Source organism: Talpa occidentalis, unplaced genomic scaffold (assembly GCF_014898055.3).
Source record: "Talpa occidentalis isolate TD23 unplaced genomic scaffold, MPIMG_talOcc4v2.1 talOcc4.12, whole genome shotgun sequence".
Taxonomy (NCBI): domain Eukaryota; kingdom Metazoa; phylum Chordata; class Mammalia; order Eulipotyphla; family Talpidae; genus Talpa; species Talpa occidentalis.
In genome coordinates, this window is record NW_023601212.1 from 4,338,688 (window position 1) to 4,360,455 (window position 21,768).

Consider the following 21,768-nt stretch of genomic DNA (forward strand, 5'->3'; position numbering starts at 1 on the left):
GTCCCTGGGCAGAGGTCGGGCTCCACAGACAGGAATCATGTCCTCTCCGGTCCCGGGTTGGACAGTCTGAGGGACCGAGGGAGACAGGGTATTTACCGCCCTCTACGCGGTCTCATTAGCCACACCTCACTCTCCTGCTCCAAGCTCTGAGCTCATGAGTTCCCTGTGGACACTGGATTTGGCAAAAGGAAAGTTTGTTAATGATTCTCTGATCCCAAGAGACTAGATTAGATGTCAAGTGCATCCAGTTTTGTTACTCCCCGGCCTTCATGCTGTAACCACCCAGCACCTGTTCTAATTCTGTGTTCACGTTTTCAAATGTGCTGGGTATTGCGTGGGGCCTATAATCAAGATGAAAATGCAAACATTATGCAAAAAAGGAAAAATGATGTAAAAAATAGATAAAAAATAGCAGCCACACTCCTTGTTTTCATGGCACTTTTGCAAAAGCAAATAGGAATTTCTTTTTTGTTTTCACCCTGATGTGACTGCAGCAGCCTTATGTTTGAAACTCCAGAAGGAAACGCCTGTGTTCCTAACCAGGTAAATGTGCAGGGCCCAAGAGTGAAGATTTTGACAACTGCCGCCCTCACTCTGAAGCCCATGCGCCTCCTCTGACCCCCGAGACTAAGCACGTGTCCTGCTTAGCAGCACAGGGAACTGCTAACACGCTTCAGTGCTGCCAGCGTGAGGTGCTGCCCACAACAGTCCACTCCTGACACCGGGCGTCCCATCCTCACAGGTCACCACCTCATCCGAGCAGCAGTTGTCTGAGCAACCTCTGAATCCTGACCAGTCTTCACTGCCAAAGCTGGGCCCATGACAGCCCCCAAAGGAGGCAAGAGCAGGCGCCACAATGAACTCCAAGTGAGGGTCGCCCATTGCTCTTCTAGCAGCCAGAGGAAGGGCTTGTGGTGACTGTGACGACTCGCCTCAGTACTGAAAATCTTCTTTGGAAGACTATAGAGTTTCCTTAACTTTCTGTCCTTAGTATCCACTTTGTTGTGAGACTTTCTTGTCCTTAGTATCCTTAATTTTCCTATCCTGATGTCCACTTTGTTCCCACACACACAATAGGGATGTTTTCACACCCCCGACTAGGTCTCTATGCACGTTAGGCAGGTTCTGGGAAATAATTTGATGTTACATCAGAGAATCTAATGGCTCACTGGGCTTGCACCAGTAGCCTCCCTCTGTCCACCAGATGTGTCCTAACCAGCTGGGTATCTCACGTTGAACTTGGCATGTCTCTGTGATGTGGAACAGGAGAGGATGGGCCTCAACACCCATGTTCTTTGTGTATATTTAATTGTCAGAATTACGCTGTGCAAATATGTCCTCCCTTGAGTGGGCCGTCCTTGTGCTCTAGTGCTGTGTTCTCGTGCTGCACAGAGCATTTTGATTGATACAGTCCCAGATATTCATGTTCTCCTTTGTTTCCCTTGCTGCTGGGGATGATTCCACAAACACATCTGAAATTTATTTTGAAGAGTGTTTTGCCCACGTTTTCTTCTATGTGTGTTATCATTTTGGGTCTTACATCAAAGTCTTTTATTCATTTTGTTTTTTTAAACATTCATTTATTTATGCATACAAGAGCTGGGGTACAGGTCAGACAGGCGGGAGGGTGAGAGAATTTACCAGAGACAGAGTGGGGAACAGAACAGGCAGTGTGACTGAACTGCACTGCTGAGGGGAGCAGCGGGCAAGTCAGGAGAGGTCTGCCGTGCCATGTAGGTAGCTCCCTGACCAGCTAGGGGATCAAAATCGTGTTGACAGGCTATGGACAGCTTCACAGTGTGTTGCTTATCCCCGCACCAGCAGGGAGGCCCCTTTTATTCATTTTGAATTGGTTTTTGTGTGATTTAGATTTAGTCATCTAGTTTCATTCTTTTGCATGTGTGTGCAGTTTTCCCAATACCATTTACTGATGAGGCTCCTTGCTCCAGTATCTGTTCTTGGCTCCTAATGTGTAGATTTAACTATTCCTATAAGTCTGGTTAATTTCTGGGATCTTCATTCTATCCCTTTGGTCTCTGTGTCTGTTATTGTTGCCAGACCATTTTAATCATCCAGTATTGTTTTAATTACTATAGCTTTATAGTGTAGTTTGAAGTCTGGTATTGTCATAATTTTTCCCCTTTTTGTCAGAGTTGCTTTGCTATCCAGGGTCTTTTGTGGTTCCATATGAATGTCAGTAATGTATGTTTTATTCCATGAAGGTGCTGTTGATAATTTCGTGTGTTGCGTTGACTCTGTGTAGTGCTTTGTGGAGGATGTTCATTGTGGCCACCTTGATTCTTCCAGTCCATGAGCAAGAATAACTTTCCATTTCCTTGTGTCATTTTCTATTTCTTTTAATTTCAGGAATGCATGATTATTAGTCATCATGTGTATATGCAACATTAAGTTCACGGCCAAAAGTTTAACTTTGTCTTTCGTTATGCCATTGCCCTCTGTTTCTGATTAATCACCTCCCTTTGCCCATCTTTCTGTTAGCCACTAAATGTTCTTATATAGTCCAAAAGTATAGTTTGTTTTATTGACATGATCTGTTTATTTGTTTTCTTTATCACATATGATAGGATAGATGACTTTGTGTGCTTGGCTTATATCAGTAAGGATAATTCTCTTGTGCAAATGGCACAATTTCATCTTTTTACTATGTAAATAGTATTCCATGATAAACATATACCACATCTTTTTTTCCATCTGTCGATCACTTGGATTGTTTCTACCTCTTGGCTGTTGTGAAACCACTGCCGTGAATGTGGGTGGCACACACCTCTGTAATGTGTGGTTTTTGTGTGTATTTTCCAGCTAAATACTCAGAAGTGAGACAATTGGATCATAGGGAACTTATATTCTTAAATTTTTAAGTATTTTACATATTGCTTTCCATAATAGATGCACAAGTTTACATTCCACCAACATTACGTAAATAAGTGTTTCCGCTTCTGGCCTCGGACACTGTGAGCTCAGTGACCAGTGACCAGATGGCTTCGTAATGGATCCCAGAGCAGGGAAAGGACGGTGGGACAGAGAACACAGCACTTCTTTGCAAAGTATCACGCCGACTTGCAGCGTTTGCAACCCGGGTCCCTCAGTGGACAGCAGGGCAGGTGGCTGTGGTGTCATTGCCTGTGGCTACAGTGGTGCAATGGGCACACGGCCTATCAGGTGCCGCCTTCATATCCAGGCCAGCTGAGTCCAGAGATGGGACCCTGTGGACTAGACCCAGCTCCAGTCACCAGGAGACTCAATCCGTGGCAGGAACAACCTGAAGGAGGTAGGGAGGGAGATGAGGACAGTTGAAGACCAATTGGAGCTTCTGTAGAGGGAGGGGGAGGAGGTGGAGGTGACAGAGTTCACGTCTCAACAAACTGAGATAATACTTAAGTCCCAGACTCCCCACTGCCCACCTCACGCCAAGGTAAACTAGAAGAGAAGCAGTCAACTCTGACCCACTATAAACCTGGCAATGAGGTGACATAAATACTTAGAAATCAAGGAACATCCGAGCAGAAGAAGGAAAAAAAGGATCAGAGCAGAAGTTCTGGCTCATATACAGGGGAGAGAAGCAGAGGAGTCTCAGTGACATGGAGCAACAACATTGAATACACCCGTGAGTTATGGGAGGTGACTCAGGGCAGACAGGCCGCTGCGAGACCTTGAAAAGAAGATAAAGAACCAGAGAGTCTTCACCAAAGAGATGGACAATGTTAAGAGAACACAAAAGAGTCTCTGAATGTAAATGACCACAAATATAGAAAGTGTTTTAGGTGGAACTAAAATGGCAAACAAAATAACTTCAGAGCTTGAGGATCCAAATGTATAAATCACAAAATTAGGAAATCAGAGAGAAATAAGACAGACACGGGAAAATAAGGAAACGATACAAAAAATGTTAGACTCAACTGGAGGTGGAAACATCGGGATAGTCGATAACCCAGAAGATGAAGGAGAAGGGAGGAGGGACACTCTTCAAAAAAATCATTGCTGAGAATTTTCCAAACCTAAAGAATGAAAGAAGCATGAATGTCCAGGAAGTGGGGATAACACCCGAATTTCAAAGTGAAAATGACCTTCACCCTGACACCCCACTGTTGAATTATAAAAAGTCAGAAAAAGGAGAAGAATTTATAGAAGACCTGAAAGAAGAGAGAATTGCAAATGCATCTAAATTAGGTTTTCCTCAGATTTTTCCCCAGTCACCCTCCAGGACAGGAGAGGAAGGAAGTGCTCATAATCCTAAACACAAGGACTTCCAGCCAAGAACACGCCACCCTGCAGAATTATTCAAATATGAATGTGAATAACAGCTTCCCCAGACAGAGAGACCCATGGAGTTGATCGCCATCGGGTCTGCCTGCCTGACAATAAAAGCTGAACAAGAGTTCTGGAGTATTATGGGTCAGCAACAAAGAACCAAACTGAAGGAAGTAAAGGACAGAGTCAGGGATGACACGAATGGATACTTTGTTTTGACAGGATTTTTCCGCAGATATACTGTAATCGTTTGTTTTTACCTGACACGGTTATACATATTTTTTCCTTCATTTCTTTTTATTATTTTGTAAATGCCCAATTTCTTGTTGGAAACATTTTATTAAAGAAAAATTCAGGCACACCATGCTTCTCTTAATATGGAACCCAGTATACAGAACAGTTAAAAATAATTAAGGAAATACAGAAAACATGTTAATAATGTATAAAAGAGTGATGTCAAACTCTGTTCCTAAGCCAAACCACAGATTATCTCTGACTAACTGAGGACAGGATCATGACTTAGTCCATGGACTGTGACCCTGCTGCTCCCGACCAGACAATCTGAGGAAGCGGCCCCCTTCACGTTGGGGTTGCTCTGCAGCTGAAGAGCCTCACTAGGGCCTGCTTTATGTCTTTGTTTCTGAGACTGTAGATGAAGGGGTTCAGCATGGGGGTGACCACCATGTACATCACTGAGGCTGTTGCACTGTCCCTGGAGTCCTGGGTAGCAGCGGAGCTGAGGTACACGCCTAGCGCCGTCCCGTAGAACAGGGAGACCATGGAGAGGTGAGACCCGCAGGTGGAGAAGGCTTTGTACCTGCCGCTCGCTGAGGAGATTTTCAAAACAGAGGACACAATCTTAGAGTAGGAGAAAAGGATGCCACTGAGAGGAATCATCGCCACAGTCCCCGCTGCTAAATATATCACCAGCTCATTGAGGAAGGTGTCAGAACAGGCAAGCTGGATCACCTGGTCCAGGTCACAGAAGAAGTGAGGGATTTGCAGCTGTGAGCAAAAGGACAGTCGCAAAACCAGTAAGCTGTGTAACAGAGATTGTAGAAGACTTAACACCCAGGATGCAAGAAGCAGGAGGCCACAGAACTGGGGGTTCATGATGACCATGTAGTGCAGGGGATGGCAGATGGCCACAAAACGGTCATAGGCCATGGCTGTCAGGAGGAAGGTGTCCAGTCCTCCAAAGAGTAAGTAGAAAAACACCTGGCTGAGACAGCCCGCGTAGGTTATGGCTTTGTTCTGTGTCTGGATGTTCAGCAGCATCTTGGGGACGGTGGTGGAGGTGAAGCCAACGTCGGCAAAGGACAGGTTGGCAAGGAAGAAGTACATGGGGGTGTGCAGGTGGGGGTCCGTGACGATGGCCAGGATGATGAGGAGATTCCCAGTGACCGTGACCAAGTACATGGCCAAGAATGCCCAGAAGAGGAGGGGCTGCAGCGAAGCCTCTTCTGAGAGCCCCAGGAGGGTGAACGCTGTGGCGTGGGTTTGGTTTCCTGGCGCCAGGTCGCTGGTGAGCCTGGGGGATGGAGACAGAAGTGATGTCAACTTAACCACAGCAGATTAGTCACAGAATGAGTTTAAATGGGGTGATTTTATTTTAAATACGTTCAGTTAATGAATTTGATATTATAGACCTAGTGCCTTTTACCTGAAATTTTCAAGGCTGTCATGACCCAAATTTTCTTGATGCTGCAAAGAATTACCCATTCTTACCTATAATGCAAACATTTTTCCAAGTCAAAATTTTCTTTTAATATATTGTGTGTTTTCTTTAAATACATTTAACCAATTATACAAATATTGTTGGAATCATGGAGAAAAAGCAGTGAGACTGACTCTGAAAAATCCAGTCCTAGGGCCTCCCTGGTGACCTAGAGGTCCAGACTCAGTGCTACCATCAGGACAGCCTGAATTCGATCCCCAGCCAGGGAACTGACCCACATGTCAAAAAATAAGGACAAGCTGAGAAAGAAAGACAGGGAAATGCTAAAATAGTTGTGGAGAACACCCAAGAGGAATTTTCATATCCTGAGATGCATCCATTAGGGGGTGAGACTGAGTTTACATGAATGAAGTAGAATAGAACAAGTAAAGGCCGTAGGAAAATGTCTGAGTGCATTGTCTGAACACATCAGGACATTGATTTACAGTTCTCTTCCATCAGTTGTGTGTACGTGTGTAGATGTGTACGTGTGTTTGTGTGTGTGTCGTTTTTGTATGTATGTGCGGGTAGGTAGGCTACATCACAGAGTAAAAGACAGATCTTACTTTAGGCCACAGTAAGAAGAATCTGGCATCCATTGCATACAGGAGAGAAGTATTTGAAAGGTCAGTTCTTGCTAATGAGGAAAGACCATGTGAGTGAGGCCCCAACTGTGAGAGCCGGGGCGGGCGGAGAACAGTTACCTTGGACATCAGGGCCCCCAGGCCGACTGACCTGCTGTAAATCCGTCACTTGTAATGGGGTTGCTTTTTCATGTCACAAGGAAGTCATTGCCTATGCAAATACCAGAGAGCTCCTAAATATGTGTTTTCCAGAGGAGACACCTAGATGGTCAGCAAGCACATGAGGGGGTGCTCAGGATCACTCACCAGGGAAATGCAAATCCGAACCAGGAGCTGTCACCTCACAGCTGCTGACAGAGCTCCCAGGGAGATGACCAAAGGTCAGCACTGGGGTGGGGCGCAGAGAGCCTGGGGTGCTGTCGGTGGCTAATACACCTCTGCAGCCAAGGCGGAAAAGAGAACAGTGGAGCCTCAAAATAGCAAAGTGAGACTCCCCTGTTACAAAAGCCATGAAAACAGGACATCATAAAGCTCTCCGCATCCCCTTGTTTATTGAGCCAAAATTTAGAAATAACCTGCGAGTCCATCAGTGGACGAATATAGAAAATAATGTGTACACGTATAGATATAAAATATATAGGCCTTATATTTATATAGGATGGCCCTTAATTGTCCAAATAAATATACATGGATTATGTAAAACATATAATGTATAATACACACACATGATATTATTGTGCTATTATAATACACATTCTATATAATGAAATATCTATATAATAAACTATCCAGTCAAGAGAAGGAAGGACACCCTGCCTTGTGTGACAACCTGAGCACCTAAGAACGTTCTGCTATGTGACAGAAGTCAGAGAACTAGAAATACTGCATATCACTTCTGTTTGCGCTCTAAAACAGACTTAAATTTATTACCTGGACCGGGTGGGGTTTTGGAAGAAGTTGTTTCAGGATACAAACTTGAAGCTGGAGGATGATTAAGGTTCTGGAATCTCCTGCATTGTGACAGAGTCAACAGTACTTTCTTACAACTTTCTAAGTTGTCGAGAGATTATCTCTGAATTATTTTGTGACAAAAGTGAATATTCATTGTGTGCATGGATGGAGGTGTTAGCTAGTGCTACAGTGATAATCATATTGCAAAATGTAAATATATTAAATCAACATGTTTTTCTCCAACTTGCACACTGTTTCAATTCAATTAAATCTCAGTGAAAATACGACAGATGAAATTACAAAAGTGAGGAGACAGAGTAAGGAGAAAAAACAGATATGACATGAACACAAGGTGTATGATAGCTTAGTACTACAAAGATTGCAAGAAAACAGCCGATGTTTAAAATACATAATGGGACACAATAGGATCTACCGAGCCCCACACAAAATTGAAAACCTTCAACATTTTGCCAACAATCTCCACGTATGTAGGGGAATTGAGTGCAAAGCACTTATTTTGAAAAACTCCAATTCTGTTTGAATATTTGAATCACAAACCAGAATCAAAAATTAGAAACTGTGCATCAATGAACACTAAGAATGAGCACAATTTATACTTGAAAAAACCAAAAACCTAACAAGGAAAGCTATGCAGATTTGCAAGAAATAGAGTGGTTGCAAAGTAAAACTCTTTAGTCTCCCCCAACTGACATTAAAGAAAAAGGATGACTTCTGTGAGCACCTGCTATGAGGGAACACTACACACTGTTCCTCTCCTCAGCTGCTCTGTGAGGTCATCCACCTCCATTACCCTGGATCTCTCCAACACAGATGCCCTGCTATCACCCCGTCCACTCCCGTCATACCCTTCACGTTAAACACTTTATTTCCTACTGCCTCAACTCCAGACCTTCCTGAATCTGTCCTAACTTTGCTGGAACCACATTAAACCCCCCACTCCAACTTCCATCTCATCCTAACAGATTTTCCTTCCTGTCTCTTCACTGTCAGCACCATCTCTGTATTGTTGAGAGCAGTGGACAGTTTTGAGTCACAAATTAAGGAAATTAATTAAAAATTGATGAGTCAGTCAAGCAAGAGAACATAGAAACCTCTTGTCCCTGGGCCTGGTTTGATCTCTGTGACCTGAGGCAGAACTTCTCAGTTTGCATTTTCTCTGGACCTGTCCCAAGTGCCTGCTGGGCTCTGAGACTCACCTGGGTGGGGGCTGTGAGGGGGGCTTCTCCATGGAGCGTCTGAGTCCCTCCTGGACGCTTGAGGAGGGATCTGGGCTGTGTCACAGACAGGATCTCAGGAGGGCGCCAAGGGCTGGTCCCTGGGCAGAGGTCGGGCTCCACAGACAGGAATCATGTCCTCTCCGGTCCCGGGTTGGACAGTCTGAGGGACCGAGGGAGACAGGGTATTTACCGCCCTCCACGTGGTCTCATTAGCCACACCTCACTCTCCTGCTCCACGCTCTGAGCTCATGAGTTCCCTGTGGGCACTGGACTGAACAAAAGGAAAGTTTCTTAATGATTCTCTGATCCCAAGGGACTAGATTAGATGTCAAGTGAATCCAATTTTAGTTACTCCTTTATCATGAACTCCTGCACCTTCCAGAGCTGTAGCTACCCAGCACCTTATTCTCACTCTGTGTTCAAGTTTTCCAAATGTCTGTGGCTAAGGAACCCTCTTGATTTTACGCCCTGGATCATCAAGGCACAAATATTTGGGGGCACAGACCACCCCCCATGCCCAATAGTGCTGTTCCACTCTAATGAAGCAGAGAACTGAGTTCCTTTATATAAAACCTAGACACCACACTCCTTGTTGTCATGGCACTTTTGCAAAAGCAAATGGGAATTTTTTGTTTTTGTTTTTATTGTGAAGTGACTGCAGCCGCCTTATGTTTGAAACTCCAGAAGGAAACGACTGTGTTCCTAACCAGCTAATATGCAGGGCCAAAGAACAAAGATTTTTGTAACTGCCAACTCACTCTGAAGCCCGTGCACCCCCTCAGCCCCCCCAAAAGTAAGCAGGTGTCCTGCTTAGCAGCACAGGGAAGTGCTAACATGCTGTACCGCTGGCAGCAGGGGGCACTGCCCACTCCTGACACTGGGCATCACCGTCCTCACAGGTCACCATCGTCATCCCGAGCAGCAGTTGTCTGAGCAACCTGTAAATTGTGCCCAGACTTCACTGCCAGAGCAGGGTCCGTGACAGCCCAGTGAGCAGGAGCAGGCGTGACAACGAACTCCATGACAACAAACTCCAAGTGAGGGTCTCCAGTTGCTTTTCAGGCAGCCAGAGGAAGGGCTTGTAGTGACCTGTGACGGACTCGTCTCAGTACTGAAAATTATTCTTTTGGAGATGATCGATTTTCCTTCACTTTCCTGTCCTTAATGTCCACTTCATTGCCACACAACACAACAGGGATATTTTCACACCCAGTACCAGGTCTCTATGCAAGTTAGGCACGTTCTGGGAAATAACTCGATGTTACATCAGACAATCTAATGGCACACGGGTTTGCACCAATAGCCTCTCTCCATCCACCAGATGTGTCCTAACCAGCGGGGTACCTCATGTTGAACTTGGCACGTCTCTGTGGGTGTGGAACAGGAGAGGAAGGCCCTCAACACCCAGGTTCTTTATGTGTCTTTATTTGTCAGAAGTACGCTGTGCAAATACATCCTCCCTTCAGTAGTCTGAGTGAGTGTCACCGGGCTGTTTTCTTCAACTGTACAGCAGCATTTTGGTTGATATAGTCCAAATTATTTATGTTCTCCTTTGTTTCCTTTGCTGCTGGGGAGGATTCCACAAACACATCTGAAATTTATGTTATAGAGTGTTTTGCCCAAGCTTTCTTCTATGTGTGTTATAGTTGGAGGTCTTACATCAAAGAATTTATGTATTTTGATTTGTGTGTTTTGAGATAGAGAAGTCTAGTTTCATTCTTTTGCTCGTGTGCCCAGTTTTTCCAATATCATTTCCTGACGAGGCTTTCCTGGCTCCAGTGTACATTCTTGGCTCAAATTTGTAGATTAAATGTTCCTATAAGTCTGGTTTTATTCTGGGGTCTTGTTTCTGTATCATTGGTCTCATGTCTGATAAAATTCCCGTGCCATTTTAATTATCCAGTATTGTTTTAATTATTATAACTTTGTAATACAGTTTGAAGTCTGGTATTGTAATAATGAAGTTTTCCCTTTTTTGTTAGTTTCTTTGCTTTCCAGGGTCTTTTGTGGTTCTGTATGAATTTCAGTAATGTATATTTTATATTTTAAAGCATGTCATTGATAATTCCAGGTGATTGTGTTGACTCTTTGTAGTGCTTTGTGGAGGATGGTCATTGTGGCCACATTGATTCTTCCAGTCCATGAGCAAGAAATAACTTTCCATTCTTTGTGTCTTTTTGTATCTCTTTTGACAGAGTCTTATAGTTTTCTTTATTCAGGCCCTTTTCATTCTTTGTTAAGTTTACTAACTAGGTATTTAACTTTTATTTATTTGGGTGTGATTGTAAGAGGGATCATTTTCTTGATTTTTTTTCTCACCTAACTCATTGTTTATATATAGGAAGGCAGCTGACTTTTTTTTTTTAATATTTATTTATTTATTTATACAAGCACTGGGTATAGTCAGAAGCGCGGGAGGGTGAGAGAATTCACCAGAGACAGAGCAGGGAACAGAACAGGCTGACTGACGAAATACACTGCTGAGGGGAGCAGCGGGTGCGACAGGAGAGGTCTGCTACGCCATGTGGAACCCTCGCCTGGGGGCCAGGGATCGAACCGGTGCTGCAGAGGCTGAGGGCAGCTTCATAGCCCAGCGCTCAACCGCTGCGGAAAGGCAGCTGATTTTGTTTGTGTCTATATCTTGCCACTTAAACTGCACTGGTTTATTGTTTCAGTTAGATCCAACATCCATGTAGCCTGAAAACCCTAAAAACTGGACATAAATGGAACTCATCCTACAATAATAAACACTATTTCAGACACTTATTTCTTAAAACATCCATCTGAATATTGGTTAATTATTCCCACAATATTATACACAAGAAAACAGACTTCAGACCATCTTTTTTAAAAATAATTTAAGAAAGCAGTTGAAGCTTGTGTAATCTTTTGTGTTTTATGTATAAAATGCCATACAGTATGGATGCCTAATTTCTTATAGCTCCTCTCATTCACTATTTATACATTTTATTTTATACTATAAAATAAGTTTATTATTCACTTTGAAACATAAGTTAATTTTAATCCAAAGCTATTTATTAAATGAGACACTCCCATTAAATTCTTTTCCATTTCCTTTGAGTTTGGCTTTTAATTTTTTAAATTGAAGTAACCTTACATTATAACATTATATAAAAATCAGGTATCCATGATTATTCATCAACATGTATATGCGGCCTTATTCACTGCTAAAATTTCAAATTTATCTTTTATTATACCATTTCCCTCTGATTCTGATTTAACCCCCATTCCCACATGTTTCTGTTAGCCACTAATTGTTCTTACATAGTCCAAAAGTATATTTTGTTTTATTGACATGACTTGCTTATTTGTTTTCTTTATCACATATGAGTGAAATCATATGTCATTTGACTTTCTCTGTTTGGCTTATTTCAGTAAGGATAATTCTGTTGTTATCCTCTGTTGCTGCAAATGGTGCAATTTCATCTTTTAATACCAAAATTGTATTTCATTATCTACATATACCACCTCTTGTGTCCATTTGTCCATCAGTGAACACTTGGATAGTTTCTGCCTCTTGACTATTGTCATAAATTCCACTACAGTGAACATGGGTGGCGCACACCTCTTTGAATTAGTGGTTTTTGTGTGTATTTTACAATTACATTCTCAGAACTGAGACAATTGGATCATAGAGAACTTATATTCTTCAGTTTTTGAGGAATTTCCATACTGCTTCCAAAATAGATGCACAAGTTTACATTCCACCAAATACATAAGTGTTTCCTCTTCTGGTCTGAGACCCTGTGAGCTCAATGACCAGTCCAGGAATGGAAACTCTACCAGAGTTAAGAAATCAGAGTTTTCAGGCAGAGTCCAGATGGCTTCATAATGGATCCCAGAGCTGAGGAAGGACAGTGGGACAGAGAACACAGCACTCCTTTGTAAAGTATTAAGCAGACTTGTAGCATTTGCAACCCGGTTCCTCAGTGGACAGCAGGGCTAGTGGTTGTGGTGGTCATTGCCTATGGAAACTTCCTGAGTCAAGCTGTGCAATGGGCAAACAACCCACAAAGGTGCCCCCTTCATAGACAGGCCAGCTGATTCCAGAGATGGAAAACTGTGAACTAGACCCATCTCCAGTCACCAGGAGTCTCAATCCACGGCAGGAACGACCAGAGGGAGGTGGGTGGAAGGTTCCAACAACTGAAGACCAATTGGACCTTGCTGTGGAGAGAGAGGGGAGAAGGTGGAGGTGACAGAGTTCACGTCTCAACAAACTGAGACAACACTTAACTCCCAGACTCCCCACTGCCCACCTCACCCCAAGGTGAACTAGAAGAGAAACAATCACAACTGACCCCCAGCACCCCAGCTGTACACCTGGAAATGAGGTGACATCAATACTTAGAAATCAAGGAACATCTGAGTGCAGGAAGGAAAAACAGCAGCAGAACAGAAGTTCTGAGAGAGAAGCAGAGGAGTCTCAGCGACGTGGAGCAACAACATTAAATACACCCGTGAGTTATGGGAGGTGACTCAGGGCAGACAGGCAGCTGCGAGACCTGAGAAAGTAGATAAAGAACAGGAGAGTGTTCACCAAAGAGATGGACAATATTAAGACACACAAAAGTGTCTGAATGTAAATGAACACAAATGTAGTAATGTTTTAAGTAGAATTAAACTGGCAAACAAAATAACTTGAGAAATAGAGGATCCAAATGTATAAATCACCCAATGAGGAAAACAGAAATGAGACTTAGACACAGGAAAAATAAGGCAACACTACAAACAATGTCAAACGCAATTAGAAGTGGAAACATAGGGATAGTGGATGAAGGAGAAGGGAGGAGTTTCGCCTTTCAAAAAAATCATTGCTGAGAATTTTCCAAACCTAGAGATTGAAATAACCGTGAATGTTCTGGAAGTAGTGATAACACCCAGATTTCAAAGTGAAAATGACCTACCCTTGACACCCCACTATTTAAATTATTAAAAATCAGAAAAAAGGGAAAAAATTTCACAGGATGCGTGAATAAAAGAAGATTTGCAAAGGCATCCAATGGAGGCTTCCTCAGATTTTTTCCCCAGTCACTCTCCAGGACAGGAAAGGAAGGAAGTGCTCATAATCCTAAACACAAGGACTTCCCACTAAAAATACTCCACCCTGCAGTATTATTCAAATATGAATGTGAATAAAAGCTTCCCCAGAGAAGTCCATGGAGTTGATCACTGTCACATCTGCCTGCCTGACACTAAGCGGACAAGAGTTCTTCCACAAGAAAGAAAAAAATGAAAAAACCCTGAGCAAAATGACATGAACAGGAATATTATGGGTCAACAACAAAGCATCAAAAGGAAGAAAGTAAAGGACAGAATTAGGTACAACTGAGTATTAGCCCTGGACAATCATGGATACTTTGATATGACAAGAGTTTTCTCTAGATAATTCATAAGTTGCTTGTTTTTACCCGAAAGAGATGTACATATTTTTCCTTCATATCTTGTAAGTACCCAGTTTATTATTATTGTTAAGTACCCAATTTTCTGTTTTAAACATTTTACTGAAGAAAACTTCATTGAGACTATGCTTTACTTAATACAGACCCCAGTTTTCAGACCAGTTAAACATAATTAGGGAAATACAGAAAACATATTTATAACGTAAAAAACACTGATATCAAGCTCAATACATAAGACAAACAGATTATCTCTGACTGAGTGATGACAGGCTCATAACTTAATCTGTGGATCATGAGCCCTGCTGCTCCCAACCAGACAATCTGAGGAAGTGGCCCCCGTCACGTTGGGCTGCTCTGCAGCTGAAGAGCCTCACCAGGGCCTGCTTTATGTCCCTGTTTCTGAGACTGTAGATGAAGGGGTTCAGCATGGGGGTGACCACCGTGTACATCACCGAGGCGATTGCACTGTCCCTGGAGTCGTGGGTAGCAGCAGAGCTGAGGTACACGCCGAGCCCCGTCCCGTAGAACAGGGAGACCACGGAGAGGTGAGACCCGCAGGTGGAGAAGGCTTTGTACCTGCTGCTCTCTGAGGAGATTTTCAAAACAGAGGATACAATCTTAGAGTAAGAGAAAAGGATGCCACTGAGAGGAATCATCCCCACAACCCCCGCTGCTAAATATATCACCAGCTCATTGAGGAAGGTGTCAGAACAGGCAAGCTGGATCACCTGGTTAAGTTCACAGAAGAAGTGAGGGATTTGCAGCTGTGAGCAAAAGGACAGTCGCAAAACCAATAAGCTGTGTAACAGAGAATACAGAAGACTTAAGACCCAGGATGCAAGAAGCAGGAGGCCACGGAACTGGGGGTTCATGATGACCATGTAGTGCAGGGGATGGCAGATGGCCACAAACCGGTCATAGGCCATGGCTGTCAGGAGGAACGTGTCCAGTACTCCAAAGAATATGTAGAAAAACACCTGGCTGAGACAGCCCGCGTAGGTTATGGCTTTGTTCTGTGTCTGGATGTTGAGCAGCATCTTGGGGACGGTGGTGGAGGTGAAGCCGATGTCGGCAAAGGACAGGTTGGCGAGGAAGAAGTACATGGGGGTGTGCAGGTGGGGGTCCGTGACGATGGCCAGGATGATGAGGAGATTCCCAGTGACCGTGACCAAGTACATGGCCAAGAATGCCCAGAAGAGGAGGGGCTGCAGCGAGGCCTCTTCTGAGAGCCCCAGGAGGGTGAACGCTGTGGGGTGGGTTTGGTTTCCCGGCGCCAGGTCGCTGGTGAGCCTGGGGGATGGAGACAGAAGTGATGTCAACTTCACCACAGCAGAGCGATCACAGAATGAGGTTAAATGGGGTGATTTCATTTTAAAACATTCAGTTAATAAATTTCATGTTACTGAGCTAGTGCCTGTTCCCTGTTGCTGAAAATAATTAGCCATGGGTACATCTAAAAAACCATTTTTCCAAGTCAAAATTTTCTTTGAAAATTTCCTGAGTTCTTCTTTTAAATATGTTTGACCAATTATATTATCCAAATATTGTTGGAATCATGTTGAAAAAGCGGTGAGATCGACTTTGAAATATCCTCTCTCCGGGGCCTCCCTGATGGCCTAGGGGTCATGTCTCACGGCTTCCACCGGGACAGTCTGTGTTCGATCCCCGGCCAGGTAGCTGACCCCGGCGCAGACCTCTCCTGATTTGCCAACTGCTTCCCTCAGGAGTGTCTTTCAGTAGATCGGCCTGTCCTGCTTCCCACTCATGTCTCTAGTAAGTCTTCTCACTCCCTGCACCTCTAGCCTGCACTCCAGTTCTATGCGCACGGAATTAATGAACAATTTTTTTTGTCCCAGGAAAGAAGAAAAAGGAAAATCCTAGCCCCAAACACGTTTTCTTCTAAGTATGTGTGTGGTCTCATTAAATAATATTTCATGTGGTGATTATTGTTGTTAAGTAAAATAATGCAGTTGGATGAAGAGGTGGATTCTAGAGGAAACTTGATAATCACTTCCGATTATGAGACTTTGAACAAAAAAATCTGAAGTCAATGGGATTTTTTTATATGAAGGTCATATCAGGTGGCAACAGTATATCCACGAGAAGAACATTCGGGTTTGGGGAAATAGCCAGGAAAAGATGTCAGTACAGGAGCCTTCCTGGCACAGTTACAGAACCAGAAGTAGGGGTGTGACAGGAGGGGGCGCTCCAGGTTGGGGTTGAGATGAGAGAGGTTGGCAGGACTTCCCGACTTCCTCAGGCCTTGGAAGTTCCTGCATGTGACATTGTACATTTGCTGATCTTCTAGTGTGTAGACTGTGTTACATGCGCTGTGCCTGGGTGTGGGTATTATGTATCACATATATAAATTATCTGTAGTTGAATCCCTCAATAAACTATAATTTGTTTCTCTCACATTTCATCTAAAATCTGAATGCTGGATTATAGAAGACATCTTTAACTTTGGGATAGATGTCTAATCTGTGCTTCCTCTACCTCTCATCGGGATTATTTTCCTTCTTTCTGCCGCACACACTTTCTGATCCACACTTAGGGCATTTTGTCCTGGGCCTTGAGGGAGAGCTGACAATTGGAAATCGCTATGGACAGCGATTTACTTTGCAAAGAATCAGCTGTGCAGAATTGCTGTAAAGAAAGTGGCTATTTTCCTCTGCATTTTAAAACACTGGATACCTAACCACACAGAACCTTGGCTATTGTCTCCTTATTTATTTATTCATTTTTTGTAACCGAGGTCATATCGGGGAACCCCCAGCAGGTATTGCCACCATAGTGTGCCCACACCCACTCACCCATATTCACCCCTGCAGACCATTGTGCTTCCTCCCCGCCTTGTTCTTCCCCTTCCCCCAGCCTCCCCCTTTGGTGTCTCAGCTCTGTAGTCAGCTGTCAAGGGTTAGGCCCAGCTTGTCTTAATCTGTTAATTTAGTTACTTTATATTCCACGCATCAGTCACACCATCTGATATTTATCTTTCCCATGACTTATTTCAGCTAGCATCATGATTTCAAGCTCCATCCATGTGCCACAAATGGCATAGGTTTGTCTTTTTGATTGCTGAGTAGTATTCCATTGTGTGTATATACTACATCTTCTTGATCTATTCATATGTTAGGATGTTTCAACTATAATAAATAGTGCTGCAATAAATATGGGAGTACAAGTTTTTTTCAAACTAGTTTTTTTAATTTTGTGGACAGATGCCTGAGAGTGGAATGACTGGGTCAAATGGCAGATCCATGTTTACTATTTGAGACGCGTCCTCACTGCTCTCTGTAAGGGCTGGACCAGGCTGCCTCCCACCCACAGCGACTGTGGCCCACTGCCCTGCATGTGAACAGCATCCTGTCAGAGTCAGTTCCTTTGCACCGTCTGCTTCTTGGCAGGTCCCGGTGACCCTCAACTCTGACTGGAGAAAGCTGATTAGGAGATAAATGAGCAGATGATGAATGCAAATAGAGTTTAATGGTAACAGTGACAGGGTCTTCACAACAAATTTGGTGATGTATCTGTGACCAGAAATCTGCCATAGGAAATTTAATTCGTGTTTATATTGATGAACTTATGATAAAATTGGTTTTGTGATATATCATTTCTCTTAAAGTTGCAGTTTCCAAGAATATATCCATGATAGTAAGTGAGAAATTAATGTTTTCACTATACTCTGACACCTCACCCTGATTTCCTTTAGTTGGGAATAGTAGATTAATAAATACATATTGCATGAGCTAGATGAAGAATATGGTCTCACAAAAATAATGACAAGTTGAGAAAGACAGACAGGGAAATGCTAAAATAGTTTGGAGAACACGCAAGAAGAATTTTCATATCCTGAGACTCACCTCCATTAGGGGGTCAGACCTGGGTTTGCATGAATGAGGTAGAATAGAACAAGTAAAGCCCGTAGGAAAATGTGTGAGTGCATTGTCTGAACACACCGTGGACATTGATTAACAGTTCTCGTCCATCAGTTGTGTGTACCTGTGTACGTGCGTGTGTCATTTCTGTATGTCTGTGCGGGTAGGTGAGCTTCATCACAGAGTAAAGGCAGGTCTGACTTTAGGCTACAGTAAGAAGACTCTGGCATCCATTGCATACAAGAGAGACATATGTAAAAGGTCAGTTCTTGCTAATGAGGGAGAGACCATGTGAGTGAGGCCCCAACTGAAGGGCCAGGCCGGGTGGAGAACAGTTACCTTGGACACCAGGGCCCCCAGGCCGACGGACCCGCTGTCCCTCCACTCGCCTGTAGTGGGTTTGACAGTGGGATCCTGATCTGAGTGTTGGTTTTGCACCTGTTCCCCCTTACGTGACGACACTCTGTTACATGATGCAGTAGTGAATGAGATTGTCCATTCTCTGGTTTTTCATTTTTGTGGAATTGATTCTTTTCCTTTTTCTTGGGCTTATATGCATACAAGAGCTGAGGTACAGGCCAGGGATGGGGGTGAGAGGATTCACCAGAGACAGAGTGGGGAGCAGAACAGGCAGATCTACTGAAATACACTGCTGAGGGGAGCAGCAGGAGAGACAGAAGAGGTCTGCCACGCCATGTGGGTTTCTCCCTGGCCGGCTGGGAATTGAACTTGGGGATCGAACTCGTGTTGCAGAGGCTGCAGATTATTCATAGTGCAGTGCTTAACCCCTTGCGCCACCAGGGAGGCCCTTAGACTTTGGATTTTGATCTCTCTTTGACACAGATAAACTGGTCCTTGTTTTGCTCCTTGTCCAACAAGCAGTGGCCTCCCCAGACAATATTCCATACAATCCTGCTTGTGCCCCAACGGTCTGTCCCTTTCCTCCGTGCTGTTTATTCCTGAGACCTTCATATCCCACATGCGCTATTTCCTTGTGCTCAACCCTCTCTGTCATAACGTAACATCCAAATGAGCAGGCACTGCAGCTAGTTTGCTCACTTTTGTTATTTGATTGTATAGAGACTATGTCAAGGAATTTAATTCATAAAATAAATGAAACAGCAGGAAAAATAAAGCCTGGTTAAATATAGCGGGATCAGCATGAATGCAATAAGCACAATGGTGCACAAATCTAAGACCTTGTGAAAAAAGATATAACAAGACTGAATCACATCCACTGGTTCTCTAAAACATAAATTGGCAAAGACTTAAAATGAAAAATAGTAAATCACACTCTTTCCAAGCAGTGAAAAATGCAGATCCAAGATTACTTCTACCTAGATAAACAAAAATGGATTCCAGTATGCTTGAGGGAAATATCATTTGTCATTTGAATACAGAAGAATGTGATCCAGGAGAGGGAAGGTGGGGGCTGTTTTTATGAACAAATTGTCTGCCCAGTGTCCCTTTGTCTCTCTTGAATGCAGAAGCTTTTCAGTTTATGTAGCACCATGTGTGGCTTCCTGATTTTCATGTCACAAGGAAGTCATTGCCTATGCAAATACCAGAGAGTGCCTAAATATGTATTTTCCAGAGAAGACACCTAGATGGGCAGCAAGCACATGAGGGGATTGTCAGGATCACTCACCAGGGAAATGCAAATCCTAACCAGGAGGTGTCACCTCACAGCTGCTGACAGAGCAACCAGGGAGATGACCAAAGGTCAGCAGTGAGGGTAAGGGAGCAGAGAACCCTGGGGTGCTGTCAGTGGCTAATACACCGCTTCAGCCATGGTGGAAAAGAGAATAGAGGTGCCTCCAATAGCAAAGTTAGACCCCCCCATGATCTGTTCATACATGTACAAAGGCGATGAAAACATGACACCGAAAGCTATCCACATCGCTTGTTTATTGAGCCAAAATTTAGAAATAACCTATGAGGCCATCATCGGATAAATAAAGAAAATAATGTGTACACGTATAGATATAAAATATATATGGGCTCTCTCTCTCTCTCTCTCTCTCTATATATATATATATATATAATATTGATCTTAATTTTCCACATAAATATACATGGATTTTGTAAAACTTACAATGTGTAATACACACACAGGATTTTGTGTGGTTGTAACACACATTCTATGTAATAATATATGAGCTACTATTCAGTCAAGAAAAAGGACACCCTGTCTTTTGCAACAACACAAGCACCTAAGAACATTCTGCTCCATGACAGAAGTCAGAGAGCTACCCATCCTGGAAATCACTTCTGTGTGTGGTCCTTACACAGACTTGAATCGGTTACATGGATCGGGGTGGGGAATTTGGTAGAAGTTATTTCAGGATACACACTTGAAGCTGCTGGATGAATACGGTTCTGGAATCTACTGCATAGTGCCATAATCAACAGTACTTTCTTATAACCTTCCAAGTGGCCGAGAGATTATTTCTGAATCGTTTTGTGACAAAAATGAATATGAAATGCATGTAGTGATGGAGGGGGTAGCTAGTACTACAGTGGTAATCATATTGCAATATAGAAATATATCAAATCAAAATTTTTTTCTCAGCTTACACACTGTTACGTTTCAAATTAAATCTCAATGAAATTAAATTAAATCTCAATGAAAATACATCAGATCAAATCAAAATGTGAGATCTAGTAATGAGGAAAAACAGATGTTACATGAACACAATGTGTATATATAATAGGTTATTACTACTAAGATTGCAAGAAAACAACCTATGTTTAAAATACATAATGGGACACAATAGGCTCTACTGAGCCCCACACAAAATTTAAAATCTTCAACATTTTTTCCAACAATCTCCACGTATGTGGGGGAATTGAGTGCAAAGCACTTATTTTGAAAAACTCCAATTCTGTTTGAATATTTGAATCACAAACCAGAATCAAAAATCAGAACCTGTACATCAATGAACACTAAGAATGAGCACAATTTATACTTGAAAAAAGCAAAATTCTAACAAGCAAAACTGTGCAGATTGGCCAGTACTAGAGTGGTTGCAAAGTAAAACTCTTTAGTCTCCCCCAACTGACATTAAAGAAAAAGGATGACTTCTGTGAGCACCTGCTATGAGGGAACACTACACACTGTTCCTCTCCTCAGCTGCTCTGTGAGGTCATCTGCCCCCATTACCCTGGATCTCTCCAACACAGAGGCCCTGCTCATCACCCCACCACTCCCATCAGCCCCTTCCCATTAAACACTTTATTTCCTGCTGCCTCAACTCCAGATCTACTTGGCTGTGTCCTGACTTTGCTGGAACCACGTTAAGCCTCCCACTCCCCCTTCAGTCTCATCCTAACAGATTTTCCTTCCTGTCTCTTCACTGTCAGCACCATCTCTGTATTGTTGAGAGCAGTGGACAGTTTTGAGTCACAAATTAAGTAAATTTAATTATGAATTGAAGAGTCATTCAAGCAAGAGAACAAGGGAAACTCTTGTCTCTGGGCCTGTTTTGATCTCTGTGACCTGAGGCAGAACTTCTCAGTTTGCATTTTCTCTGGATCTTTCCCAAGTGCCTGCTGGGCACTGAGACTCACCTGGGTGGGGGCTGTGAGGGGGGCTTCTCCATGGAGCCGTCTGAGTCCCTCCTGGACGCTTGAGTATGGATCTGGGCTGTGTCACAGACAGGATCTCAGGAGGGCACGAAGGGCTGGTCCCTGGGCAGAGGTCGGGCT

General features: G+C 43.3%; 2 protein-coding genes across 2 annotated transcripts; both read right to left on the reverse strand.

Annotated features, from left to right (window-relative positions):
• Positions 1-4,837: 4,837 nt before the first annotated feature.
• LOC119239809 (olfactory receptor 7A17-like) lies at positions 4,838-9,672 on the reverse strand. Its single transcript, XM_054692934.1, has 4 exons — positions 9,603-9,672; positions 8,739-8,857; positions 5,933-5,997; positions 4,838-5,800 (listed from the first exon to the last, which is right to left on the reverse strand). The coding sequence occupies exons 1-4, from the start codon at positions 9,670-9,672 to the stop codon at positions 4,849-4,851; spliced, it is 1,206 nt and encodes a 401-aa protein (XP_054548909.1). The 3' UTR covers positions 4,838-4,848.
• Positions 9,673-14,472: 4,800 nt separating this feature from the next.
• LOC129145439 (olfactory receptor 7A17-like) lies at positions 14,473-21,662 on the reverse strand. Its single transcript, XM_054692935.1, has 2 exons — positions 21,631-21,662; positions 14,473-15,472 (listed from the first exon to the last, which is right to left on the reverse strand). Exons 1-2 carry the CDS (start codon positions 21,660-21,662, stop codon positions 14,473-14,475), a joined length of 1,032 nt encoding a protein of 343 aa, XP_054548910.1.
• Positions 21,663-21,768: the final 106 nt, after the last annotated feature.